Genomic DNA, 14,077 nt, shown 5'->3' with positions numbered 1-14,077 from the left:
AACCATTATAAAATGGTTTCAAATTAGGAATTTCATCTAATAAGTTCTTATCAGGACTTTTAGGAAATGTATATAATTGAGATTGCAGAAAGTCTCTAATTTGTAAATATTGGAAAAAGTGGGTTTTTGGTAAACTATATTTAGTTGACAGTTGTTCGAACGAGGAAAGACTTCCTCCTACAAACAGATCCAGGAAACATTTAATACCTAATCTATGCCATTGTTTAAAAACTATATCAGTCAGAGAAGGTTTAAAAATAATTAAGAAAAAATGGGACTAGAAAGGGAAAATCTTAATAAACCAAAGTGTTTTCTAAATTGTATCCAGATCCCCAAGGTATGTTTAACTACCACATTTTCAGTTAATTTACTTAAAGATAAAGGAAGTGAGGGAGGGAGAACGATGAAATTTGGAGCAGAGAGTGTAGACTGGAGATGATGTGGAAGCCCATGATTGACTCCCTTGCCTCTCTCTGATTGAGAAGTTCAGCAAGGTTAAAGTTATGGAGGATGAGCAGGTGTTCGTTGCCGTCTGCCCGTATCTAACTTGTCTTCCTCTCCGTCTTGCTAGCTGCTGTCAGAGGGAAGTCAGGAGTCTTGGGATCCATTGGTGAGGCTGTGGACTTGTTTTGGGACTCTTCATGTTACATGTGTTTCTGGATTCTGGTTACTCTCTTGCTGTTTTTGAGTGTTTTGACTAATACAGACTAGGGTGCTTGGGCAAAGAATAGCCCTGCAGCCTGTATTGGCTATTGGCACGGCCCCTAATGGCACTAAACTGAATACTACTAGTTTGATAGTCTACATGTTGTTTGCTCACTTCTTGCAGTTTGCACAAGTTGCTCTTTTCCTTGCACATTGGGTATTTGATATTTTCTTGAACAGATTCTATGGTGTTTCTTTGTTTTGTGGCTGCCTGTGGGGAGATGAATCTGAGAGTTGTAATCTGTATACGTAGATCTTTAATAAGTATACTTTGAATCTTTGAATATTTAATTCCAGTTTAGACTGAAGTTAACTCTTCATGCAGACTTTTGTCAACCAGGCATCACAACAGTGTGTGGGTTGGTTTTTATAAACTGGCCCAATGAATAGAAGAATGATTGTGTGACTATGATTGCTCTTTGAACTGGTTGACTTAATAAGCCAAAATGGCTGCCCTTTGTTGCATGGAAATATGGAGAGGTGAAGAAATAAACAAACACCCAAAAAACTTTGTAAATGAATAACATAGTCAAAATAGTTGTGATTTCATCCTCTTTTGGTCACAAAATGATCAATTTTTAAACATTATTATTTGTTGATTTGGTTATTTTTACTATAGAATAATTTGTGACTATGTTGAAAATCTGTACTTGATTTCTAATCAACTCCATGGTAGATTTATCAATATTTCCATTATTATGTACTTTTGTCTGCTCATAATATTACTTTTAAACTGTTCAGTTTTATTCACATACTGTAATTCCCTGTTTTGCAACAATTTTTCTTTTTAGGAGGAAAATGAATTAGCTGCTCGATCTGCATACCTTCAGGGGATGAGTCCTATTGTCAATATAAAATTTCAACCCCCAGTCAAATCAGTTTACAATCTACCAGAGTTGCTGGGGATTTCCATAAATGCAGCAGCAATGGCTGATGATGGTGAGTATACTCTACAAATAAAATGTGCAATTGGAGATGAAGGCAATGCAACAGTATTTTAAATTTAAAAAAAAAATTGACCACCAAATAAAAAAGGAAAGGTATCAGAGGACTAAAGCATATGTTTTTCACATATATTTCGATTAAAGATTGTAACAGATGACTACATGATTCTTGATGTAACTCTTCTATTTAAAAATACAGCATGAGCTTCTTTCTTGTCTCTCGCCATTGTGGGAATTACAGTTTCGGCCATGCCATCGCACAAAACCTTCTGGATCAAGCGATTTCTCGCCAAGAAGATGAAGTAGAACCAGTGGATCCTGCAATGGATCTGTGTGAAAACCGACAACAAGATCAGATACAATTCAAAAAGGAGACATCGGAGAAGGACCAAACTGGGCTTGTAAAAAGATTCACTCCCTCTGGCACAGTGTCGTCAGCTTAACACAGAACTATCTTCTACCATGTGGGAGAATAGAATTGCGGATCTGAGCTAATGCTGGCAGAACAACATTTTCTTTATTTTCTATTGTTGAAAAATAAAGCTATTGCTGTTTGGCATAAAAAAACAGCATGAGTTCTAATCTGCAGAGGGAAATGGATGGCTTGAAGGAAGTCGACAGGCCTGTGGTTTGACTGCCAAGTTTTTTCTAGTGCTGCTCCCCCATACTCAAAAGATAAAAATCAAGTTTGGCACTTATTAGGCTGTTTTATTTTGACTTTAGTCCAACAGTCCAGCAGTGGGAGGTGTAGTCAGCTTCAAAGTTGGCAAAGGCGGTATGAAGCTAATTGGTAAAGAAGTGAGTTCTGATTTGTAGGTCAGCTTGGCCTAAACGCAATCACTCTCAAACGTTATTCTCCCTGGGTAAAGCGTGCTTGAAATGAAGATCTAATATTACACACAAGAACATACACATACCCTGTAGTTACCTGGTGTGTAATTATGTGCACGTAATAAAGAAATTCAATTCAAGGGGTTCACTTGGAACCAGAAACCACCATGGTGACAGGGTTGTGCATGCACAGGGTTGAGGAGCAGTTCAAATATAGCAGTTCAATAATAACATATTCTAAAGTAAACCTATGCCAAGTTTCATATTTATTAAGAACTGACAATACACTCTTTTTGAACATTGGCTTTATATGGTTTATTTTTAAAAGAAAGTTAATTCTGCATAAACCGGACTCTAGGTGAGTATAATAAGAATTTAAAAAGTCATGTACAATCTTTCACAAAAAGGACAAAATATAACTCTCAGTTCTTTCCAGTTCTTTGAGGTGTGATCTCTGCTATAATGCAGGAAATTTGCACATATGGGGAACAGTCAAATAACAATATGAAAAGATAAGATCTGTTTTAGTGATGCTGGTTAAGGATGAGTGTTGGCCTGGACACAAATTAATTTACAATAATGATATCATTTATGTACACCAAAAAAAGCACATGGTTTAACCTGATGAAGGGTTTCGGCCTGAAATGTCGTTACTACCTCCTCCCATAGATGCTGTTTGGCCTGCTGAGTTCTGCCAGAATTTTGTGATTTTATTTTATTTTTAACGTGGTTTAACATTCCACTCAAAAGGCAGCACAGATTTGCATGTGCCTGTTAGAGACTGTAACTTGGGAATTCTTAGAATTTGATGCTAGAGAATTTGGAATTAATTTTTGTGATTTCTAATTAGTATTCTAATTAATAAGGTGAAAAGAAACATTAAAATAGCCAAGAGCTTATTATGTTTGATTTCAGCACCATTTACATGGGAGATCATGATGGGCTTGGATTGGTACTTTGGAATGATTTGAGAGTAACGAGGGATAATACTGTACTCAGAGTCATGGATTCATAGAGCTATACAGCATATAAACAGGCTCTTTGGCTGAATATACCAGCTAATATTTCCTATCAAGCTACCATGACATTTTTTAAGTTAGTATAGCATAAGCTACTAGTCATAACCAGTAAAATGGCTTTTTTTTTTAAAAAGAAAATATTTATTGAGATACAGTGCAGAATAGGCACTTCTAGCTTTGTGTGCCATGCCGCTCCGCAATCCCCCGATTTAACCCTAGCCTAATCATGGGACAATTTACAATGACCAATTTACCTACCACCCGGCACATCTTTGGACTGTGGGAGGAAGCTCCATGCGATTACTCACTGGCAGTAGTGGGAATTGAGCCCTGGTCGCCTGTAAATTAAATTGTTGTGTTAACCACTACGCTACCGTGCCGCCCCTCTTTGTAAGAGTGACGATAATAAGTTTTCATTCCTTAATTTTGTGATGGAATTAATGTGATTAGGTATTTTCATTCATATGGTTCCAGGACCACCTTTTATTTTGTGTTGCAGATTCTGAATGTTTGGAGGACATTTGTGGAGTGGCGTGGTATGTTCCTTTACCTTATAGGAATGGATCCGTGGTATCTGAAGTTACTATCACAAGCAATAAAATTGGTTTTCATATTCCAGACAAGAAGTAAGAATGACAATGTAAAAATTAACCTCAGTAGAATTATATTGTGAAATGATAATGTGCTGTACTTATTGCATTCATCAGTTCCCCATTTAAGTAGTTTTTCACCTCATTAGAACAGAGGGATTTACTAAAAAAACATTAAAACTTTAGATGTATTATGGTATACAGTAGTTTTAAAGACAATGGTGCTAATATGAGTCTTTGCTAGTGCAGGTTCAAGCACTGTAATCCAGGGGTTCTCAACCTTTTTTGTCTTGGACCAATACCATCAAGCAAGGGGGTCTATGGACCCCAAGTTGGGAACCCCTACTTTTGTGGTCCAGCAACTCCTATAGTGCAGTATGTTTTAAATGTATATAATACAGACTGGTATGAATTAACTAATTCTAACTAAAATTTAAAATTAACTATGTTTGTATTGATGTATAGCTAATTAACCTGTCAATACAACTTTTTGTGATGTCTGCTAATAATGATATTTGTCAAGAGCAATGTTCCTTTTGGGGGGTGGGATATGTGTGTATGCACACACACATCTTTCACTACTAGTGCACAAAGGAATTTAAACTGTGCACAAAAGGTTGTCGCCCTCTACCCTGTTGGCATGTTAAGTATGTCCCGACTGTGCACAATCACATTTCCTTTTCCAGTTTTTAATGCGGACAGTGTTGACAATGTAGAGTTTGCTATGATTTGTAGATTTTAGAACTGGCTTATTTATACTGCTATTATTGAAGAAATTATTTAATACACCGATATTGTTTTCACTGGGCAAAAAATTGCACAGCACAAGATTTTTGTGGACACTGATCATTACAAATTAGAGGGAACCTTGAGCAAGGGTGTTTACAACTTGCAGAAACTTTTGGTCCCAGATAGTTCTATAAACACTTACGCAACCTGAAGAGTGTCTATACTGCTCGGAGGAAGATGATGGGTCAGGGTGGGGTGGGGGCAATTCCTGTGGTCCAGATATTTTAGTGTGAAAGGTGCTAGACAAGAGAATTTTAAACTGGAATATAGAAATCGACACTTCCTGTTCCGTTATCAATAGTTGGATGCTCTTTGTAAATTTAACGTGAGGTTATTTTGCACCACTAACTGTTGCAAAAATCTCTTGATTTTAAAAAACTGCATACGCAAGTTTTTATTTGATAGTAGTAGTCTTATTCAATAGGGTAAATATTTTTAATTTTTTTTAACTTATGTTTTCATGAGAAGAATACTACTTGTATTTTAAACACACCTAACCCCAGATTTTAACAGACTAATTAATGAACTATCCAAAAGCAAAATATTGTAGATGCTAAAAATCCTTGAACAAGGCACTTAACCACATATTGCTCTGCGACGACACTGGTGCCAAGCTGTATCGGCCCTTGCCCTTCCCTTGGACAACATCGGTGGCATGGAGAGGGGAAGGCTTGCAGCATGGGCAACTGCCGGTCCCATACAACCCTGCCCAGGCCTGCACCCTGGAAACCTTCCAAGGCGCAAATCCATGATCTCTCGAGACTAATGGATGCCTAAAAAAAATCCAAAGAGAAATGTAACATGCCAGAACTATTCTGTAGATCAGGCAGCATCAAACAGAAGCAGGTAATGTTCCAAGTTGAGGACCTTCCACTAGTCTTATCATCTCCTGTAGGGAGTATGACAAATCTGTGAGTATTTGAAAACTGTATGAATCCGGTTTGTGAAATGAAGCAGCATGAGCAAATTAGACGTATTGACCATGAAACCTGAGGATGTATGTTGAAAATCTGGTGAGCTGGAGGAAATTAAAATATTGATTGAAGAAAGGGAGAGGTGAGAAAGTGCAAATAGAATAATGGTGATAGTACAATGTGAGGAATAATCTGACAGTGTTTGCTCAATAAACCATTGTGCGCTAGTTATAATGTAATGGTTAAACACCAGACTAATATTGAGACCTGGAGAATTGATCCAGAGATGAGCTTCAATCTCTCTTCTGGGGAATAATACTTTCAGATATTATACTGATAGAGTAAAAATTATTCATGGTGATTATGAAACTAGATGATTGTTGTATAAAAACAAATCTTCCAGAAAGGAAGTTGGTCAACCTTACCTAGTATGAGTCTATACCAATTAAAGTGGACCAATCTTAACCATCCTTTAAAATTATCTGTTTGGGATTAGGTGCTGGGTTGCAAATAGGAATAAGTTAGCTTTGGCACAATGTAAACATTGAGGAATAAAGGACAGTTATCATTCAGCAGATGAATTATCGGTGGTTATTTAATCCAAGTATGCTCTACTATTGATGCCTAACGATACCTTTTTTATATATTCAATTTTTAAGATGATTACATAGAATGAATAGAATAATAGTATAATATCAGCTCTCCCCCCTCCCCTTAACCCTTCCCCCCTTGACATCCCTATCTTTAAAAAAAAGAGAGAAAAAGAAAGAAGAAAGAAAGATTGCCTGGATATCGGAAGATCCCCACATGCTAGTGATACCACCTTCTTCAGGGTCTCTTTCGTAGTCCTCACTGCACTCTCCACTATTTAAGTGATGTTTTGTGAAATAAGTCACAACCATTTCCCTTTCCATAAAATTTTCTTAGGTGTGCACAATTTCTCCAATGGGCACAGTGTTTCCCTTTGCATAGGTCTGATGAAATTAAATCATGTCTGTTCACATGATACCTGCTCATGCACAAGAGTAATGGACAATCTATATTGAAGAACAATAATTCCATGCTCTTCCATTTCTCCAGTAGTCGGGGGATTAAAACGTAATGTTGCAGCTCAATAAAACTCTGGTTAGACCACACTTGGAGTATTGTGTTCAGTTCTGGTCGCCTTAGGATGTGAAAATTTTAGAGAGGGTACAGAGATTTTCCAAGATGCTGCCTGGATTAAAGAGCATGTCCTATGAAGAAAGGTTGAATGAAATAGGACTTTTCTTTTTAGAGTGATGTAAGATGAGAGGTGACTTGATAGAGGTGTATAAGATGATAAGAGGCATAGGTAGAGTGGACAGGTTGTCCATGGGCTTTTCCCCCATGGTGGAAATGCCTAATATGTCAGGGCATAATTTTAAGGTGATTAAAGTGTAGGGGTGATGTCAAGAGTAATTTTTTTTTTCTCAGAGTAGTAAATGCAGGGGTCCACTGTCATTTTATTGAAAATTGATAAAAGTAGTCATAGTCTTGCTAAACTGTAGTTCAAGAATTGAATGATGGAAGGAACCTAGTTATTGAACTGTTATTGAACCTAGTGACTTGGGATTTTGGGCTTCTGTACCTCCTCCTGATGGTACATGTAAGAAGATGGCATGGCCTAGATGATGGGGATCTGGGGTCATTAATGATAGATGTTGCCTTCTTGAGGTGTGCCTCCTGTAGATACTACTGGTGTTAGGAACCGATTTGCCCATGATTGATTGGGTAGAGTGCATGACCTTCTTGAGGTAGCAACTACTGGTTTTAGAAATGGATTTGCCCATGATTTATTGGGAGAGTCCATGACCTCTTTGAAGCGGTGACTCCAGGTGTTGTGAATGGATTGGCCCATGATATATTGGACAGAGTCCATGACATTTTTGAGGCAGTGCCACCTGGCTTTATGAAATAATTTGATCATAATCTGTTGAGTGGAGTCCATGACTATCTGTAGCTTCTTGCATATTGCCTCCCCCTAGTCCCTCTAGTGTTAATTGGTTGATTATTTTCCTACTGACCAAAGTCTAGCTTAATGTGCAGAGTGCCAACAATTATATTATTGAAAACAGAAGTATTGTAGCATTAACATATTTCTTTGCTAGAAATGTAAGGATTTGCCTTCAATGTGTGGTTTTGATAAGATGTATTTTTCTGTTTAGTTAATACCTAAATATAGATTAAGATGTTGTTGTTTAAACTTAAATTTGTGTTTTTTTTTGCTCAACGTTGTTTCCTCCAGAATTCTTTTAAATGTTGATGGTTACTTAAATCTGAAAGTGAATTTCGAAATAGATGTTGACAAGGCTATCAGGCAGTTTGACATTGGACATGAGGTTAGCAGTTTTTGGTTCTTTATTAGGTTTATTTGCTTGAATAATTTCAATTAATCTTGCTGAATCTAGTTGCCTTCTGCTATTAGCATGGATATTTATCAACTTTCTTCCAACCAGGGTATCTTAAGTATTCTAAATGCAATGCTCAATAGAATTGTCAAAAGGCAGCAACTGTGAATCTGAAGAGCATTCTGATGATAATAATTAGTTATTGTTGCCTGTTACGCTGGTGGCGCTTAGGATAGCAATGAAGGTCCTCCATCTCTGGTGGCTTTCAGGGCTTCCTTCATCATGTCAGCAGCTTCCCCTTGGTTTTACATGCAAGTCCCAGGAGAAGACTCAGGAATACCGTTGCACTCAGATGTATTCTTCATTGCATAATTCATAGTCATACAGAACAGAAGTTGGACCTTCAATCCATCATGTCCATGATGACCATCGTACTCGTCTCATTTACCCACATTTGGTTTGTAGCTATCTGTGCATTGTTAATTCAAGTGTTTAGCTGCTGCTTAAATGTTTTCAGAATACCTGCCTCCACCAGCTACTTAGTCAATGCTTTCCAGATTCCAACCTCTCTGTCAATGAAGGAATTCATCTTCAGGTTTCTGCTACACTCCTACTTCTCAACCTGCAGCTATGCCTTCTTGCATTAGATATTCCCACCATGTGAAAAAGACTCTCACCATCTAGACACCTTATAATTTTGTATATCTTTACCAGCATTCCCCACCCCCTCACTCTCCCTTGGCCTCTTCAGCTCCAGGGTAAATAAACCCAGTCTATTTAATTTTTCCGCTCCAGTCCAGATAATATCTGGGTGAATCTCAGCTATACTCTGTCCATGGTACAGCATCATTTCTATAGTGCGGGAACCAGAACTGCACATAGTTATAGCCTAACCAATGTTTTGTAAAGTTGTGACATAACTTCCTCTGCTTTTATGTTCTGTGTCATGGCTAATGAAGGCAAGAATCCTATATGCCTTCTTTGCCAACCTATCTCCTCCTTCCACCAACTTATGGAGATCTGTGGATTTGTAAGCCCCAAGGCCTCTCTGTTCAGCTACACTCTGTAAACCTCTCCTATTTCCTATGTACTGTATGTATTATTTGATCTTCCAAAATGGATCACTTTGCAATTATCAGGATTAAATTCTATCTGCCTTTGCCACATAACTTTCCAGCTGATCAATATCATGGTGTAGCCAAAGATGATCATCTTTGCTTTCTACCGTACCACACCTTGGGGCAGCACAGTAGCATAGTGGTTAGCACAACATTTTACAGTGTCAGCGATAGAACTTTGCTTGTTTCATGGTCAGCGTGCCGTTAAGCATTCACTCTGATCCTGACAAATCCATTCTTTCAAAACATGACCGAGATCTTCATTTTTGTTCGTTGCAGTATTTTTCTATTTGTCATTAACTTTTGTTTATTACTTTCAGCATAGAATTTTAACAGTTTGTCCTTCTGCTTCTTCAGGTCATAGATGGTGGTCATTCCAGCACAATACTTCTCTGTTAGATGCTTCACACTTGCACTGCTGTCCAGATTTTCCAGCAACTTGACTACCTGTGTTACAGATGAACATAAAATCTGCTTCTTTAACCTTATTTTAAGCCATTACCCATAGGGGTAATTGCAAGCCTTTTAGACATTTTCAACAACATTTTCCCAACACAGAGCAGAGAGTAAATGAAAAACGCATGGTAATCACCGCGAGTAACGCACAAAGGTACGGTTGTGATAACTACTGAAAACAGACTGATACCAAAAGGGAATGTCAGGTCACTTCTCAAAACTGTCTGTGATGCATAGAGACCTGTGCTTCACCTGGGTAACTTTCCAGTGCCTTGTGGAATTATCTATTTGTGGCATCATGTCAAGTCCCAAAAAAAATTTGGATTTTGGATTTTCAGATAAGGTGCACTCACTGTGTATATAACACACTATACAATATGACTATACAAATACCAACTTTCAGCTTTTATGCTCTACACATAATTTGGCTTGTTGAGCATGTTCCAGTAGGCCAGAATTACATTAGTAATACATTAAATGAACTCAATCTTAAACTGAGCTACCTACACATGACTGCTCTCTACCAGTGAACTTGCCTTTATTTTACACGTCGTTCTCCACCCTTGTTGCTACCTTGATTAATGATTCTCTCTTTCTCAAGTCTGATAAAGAGCCCTTTGCCTGGTACATCAGATGTTTATCTTTCCACAGATCTTAATTTTTCATCTAGTGTTTTTATATCATATTGACTCAGTTTTCCTTATCCCATTATACAAACCTGGCCTGCTGAGCAGATGATTGCCGTTAACAACATAATAGACAGACACAGCAGCTGAATGGTAAACACAAAGTACACTGCAGATGATGTGGTTAAATCAAGACATACAAAAAAGCTGGATGAACTCAGCAGGTCAGGCAGCATCTGTTGAAAGGAGTAGCTGAATGTATTGCAAACTGCCCCCATTTAGCCATTTCAACTCATCCTATCACAGACATTCTTTCTGCTTTAAATAAACTCCCACATTCTCTCCTACTGAGAAAAAAATAATGTGTACCTTTCTCTTTCCAAGTTCTGTTGAAGGGCTGTAGACCTGGAACATTGACTTTCTCCTTCTGCAGATACTGCCCGAACTGCTCAGTTTTATGACCTTTTCTCTTTTGTCAGATTTCCATCATTTTCAATATTGTATGACCATCAATGTCTTTTTTCATGCACCACAAGATGTGTAAGGAAGTGTATAATGCTATTTTAGAAGTCCAAAGCCTTTGATCTCAGGTGCTGCTTAAGTGTGCTAATGACTACAATATTCACAAGAACATTCTGGTTTCCTGTAATAAGGACACAATATGTATCCTAAATATTTCGCCTGCAGTCCAAAGATCCGGATACAAAATAACCTTAAGGCATTTATACTGATGCATTATGCCTTCTAGTATTTTGATATTAAACTTGGTACAAAATCTGAATGCATTCAGCAATCTTTCAATTTTGTTCTGTTTTAGGTTTTAAAAATTGATAATCTAATTCCTATTCCACATAAGTCATATCCCCTCTTCTACTTGTCTGATAATAACCCAGTTATGATACTTGGAGGAGTTCCTAATCGCAAGATTGTTCTTTTATCAACCAATGAATTTGACAGTTTTTCTATTTTGGAGGTAATTTTTCATAAAATCTTTCAGATGCATGTATTTAAGCAATATTAGAAAAGATATACTATATACCGTACTCTATCACTTTTCCCTACTTCAAGATATCCTAAATCATCTTAGAATGAAAGATGTTCTATTGAAGTATAGTTACAGTTGTAAAAGATGACATAATAGAGATTTTAATCTGAAATTTATCACTATTGACACTGTGTCTAGTAACGAGATGTCATTGACTATTCTTGTGGAGCACTATAGAGGAACTAGGACCACAGTCTTGGGGTTAACTGCCAATTTTAATACTGAGGCTACATGGCCTTACTAGCATTGTGCGAGACTGAGATGTTTGCAGATGACTGAATTATCTTGTAATACATCCTCTCCCACCATCCTTGTTTGATTTTTCAAGATCAACTCCTGAAATGCTTTTTTTTTTGATCCCCCTCACTAAACCCACCCTCTTCCCATCCACCCAATACCATTGCACTTTTCACTCCCTTATGCTAACTACTGATTTCTGCTCCATATAAACCCCAGCTGGAGGGCAAAATGAGGAAAGATCCAGTTTCCTTTAGAAGGCTAGATTATGGATGCTGGACAACTACTAAAAGAAGTTGATTACAAGAATGGTTAATCCTCCTTTTGGGCTTCTCAATCTAATTGGTGGGGAAGCTATCAGAGGAGATTCTTAAGGTCAAGACTAGACCATAATACCATAAGCTATACTGTAGGAGCAGAATTATGCCTTTTGGCCCACTTCATCATGACTGATCCATTTTCCTCCTTGGCCCCAATCTCCTGCCTTCTCCCAATATCTCATTGTTCCCTGACCTATCAGGAACTTATCAACTTCTTGCCTTAAATACATGTAAAGACTTGGCCTCCACAGCTAGCTGTGGCAACAAATTCTACACTCTCTGATTCACCACTCTCTGGCTAAAGAAATTCCTCCATGATGAATTAGGAAGTTGAAATTGGGTTGCCCATGAAAGATGGAGGGTAGTAGTGGAGGAATATTTATTTTTGGACAGGAGTTCTGTGACCAGTGGTCTTCTTCAAGCATCACCTGTTTTGTTGTTTGTGATGTGTATTGATGGGTTGGATGCAAATGTAGGTATTCTGAGCAGCAAGTTGGCAGATAGCTCAAAAATTGGTAGAATTGTAGATCGTGAGGAAATTTATGGTAGGATACAGATCAGTTGGAAATTCCAATGGATAAATAGCAAATGGAGGTTAATACAGACAAATGTGGGTTGTTGCATTTTGAAAGATCAAATGCATCAGTAGCATCTACACTAAATGGCAAGACCCATAGGAGCATTGATGTATTGATAGAAGAATACTGAAAGATAGTGTTGGCGCGTGGCCTAGTGTGCAAGGCATCAGACTAGTAACCTGAAGGTCACTGGTTCGAGCCTCAGCTGAGGCAGCGTGTTTGTGTCCTTGAGCAAGGCACTTAACAACACATTGCTCTGCGATGTCACCGGTGCCAAGCTGCTTGGGTCCTAATGCCCTTCCCTTGGACAACATCGGTGGCGTGGAGAGGGGAAGGCCAGCAGCTTGGGCAACTGCTGGTCTCCCATACAACCCTGCCCAGGCCTGCATCCTGGAAACTCCAGGTGGAGATCCATGGTCTCTTGAGACCGATGGATGCCACTACTGAAAGATAAGTCCATAACTCCCTGAAAGTGGCAACAGGAGATGGAAAGGTATAAGACGTGCTTGTCTTCATTGGTTAGGGCATTGAATATAAAAAGAAAGTTAAGACATGTTGCAGCTGTATAAAACTTTGGTTCAGCCACTTCTGGAGTAGAATGTGCAGTTCTGGTCACCACACAATGGGAAGGATGAGGAGGTTTTGGAAAGGGTGCAGAGGAGATTAACTGGGATGTTGATGGGATTGGAGACTGTTAACTACATTAAAAAATGGAAACGCTTAGATTATTTCTCGTGGAGAACTGGAGGATGAAGGGATACCTGTTTGAAGTTTATAAAATTGAGATCAAGTCTACTTACCAGAATGGAGATGTTACATATTTGACAGCATTAAGGTGAGAGTGGGAATATTTAAAGGAGGTGTGTGGACATAGTGCCAGGTGTCTAGAATACACTGTCAAGGAAGAAGGTAGAAAATGGTAAATTGGTTCATTATTGTCACATGTACTGGGTGGAAAAACTTTGTTTTACATGTTGTCCATTCAAATCATTTCATTACATCAGTGCACTTAGTAGAAGGGAAACCAAGAACAGAATGAAGAATTGAGGTCCATAGTTAAGTATTACAGAGCAGGTGCAGTGCAGGCAGACAATAAGGTGCAAGGTCATAGGGATTATGAGGTCAAGAGTCCAATTTATTGCACTAGGGGACTCTACCTCATGGAAGGGAGAAGATTGAATGGGTGTCGATCTTCTTACTATGACAGTGTGCAATCATAGATAGTCACCATGGAGGAGTGATAGGCTGAGCTGTGTACAAAACTCTGCAGAATCTTGACGTCTCAGGCAGTGCAGTTGCATGATGCGGCCAAAGAGGCTGCTTTCTTTGGTGCATCTATAAAAGGAAATATGCCAAATTTCTTTTGTCCCCTGAGGGAGTGAAGGTGCTGATGTGCTTTCCTGGCCATAACTTCTACATAGTTGAACTAGGACAGGCTATTGGTAATACTCACTCCTATTAACTTAAAAATCGTAACCACCTTAGACAGCATGCTGAAAGGGCATTGTTACAATAGGGACTTCAGTATCCCGGTAG

General features: G+C 38.4%; 1 protein-coding gene and 1 pseudogene across 1 annotated transcript in view; both read left to right on the top strand.

Moving 5' to 3' along the window:
* Window positions 1–1,507: 1,507 nt before the first annotated feature.
* Window positions 1,508–2,145, top strand: LOC132381434 (large ribosomal subunit protein eL39-like; annotated as a pseudogene).
* A 1,807-nt stretch (window positions 2,146–3,952) lies between these two features.
* Window positions 3,953–14,077, top strand: part of LOC132381433 (cation channel sperm-associated auxiliary subunit gamma-like) — a 164,041-nt gene continuing 153,916 nt past the window's right edge. The window contains exons 1-3 of the mRNA XM_059950839.1: window positions 3,953–4,125; window positions 8,059–8,152; window positions 11,179–11,334. Of these exons, the coding sequence (XP_059806822.1) occupies window positions 11,257–11,334 (78 nt within the window). The 5' untranslated portion in view covers window positions 3,953–4,125; window positions 8,059–8,152; window positions 11,179–11,256. The remainder of the gene's footprint in view (window positions 4,126–8,058; window positions 8,153–11,178; window positions 11,335–14,077) is intronic.

Source organism: Hypanus sabinus, chromosome 26, assembly GCF_030144855.1.
Source record: "Hypanus sabinus isolate sHypSab1 chromosome 26, sHypSab1.hap1, whole genome shotgun sequence".
Lineage (NCBI taxonomy): Eukaryota > Metazoa > Chordata > Chondrichthyes > Myliobatiformes > Dasyatidae > Hypanus > Hypanus sabinus.
This window is presented reverse-complemented; position numbering and strand designations above follow the sequence as displayed.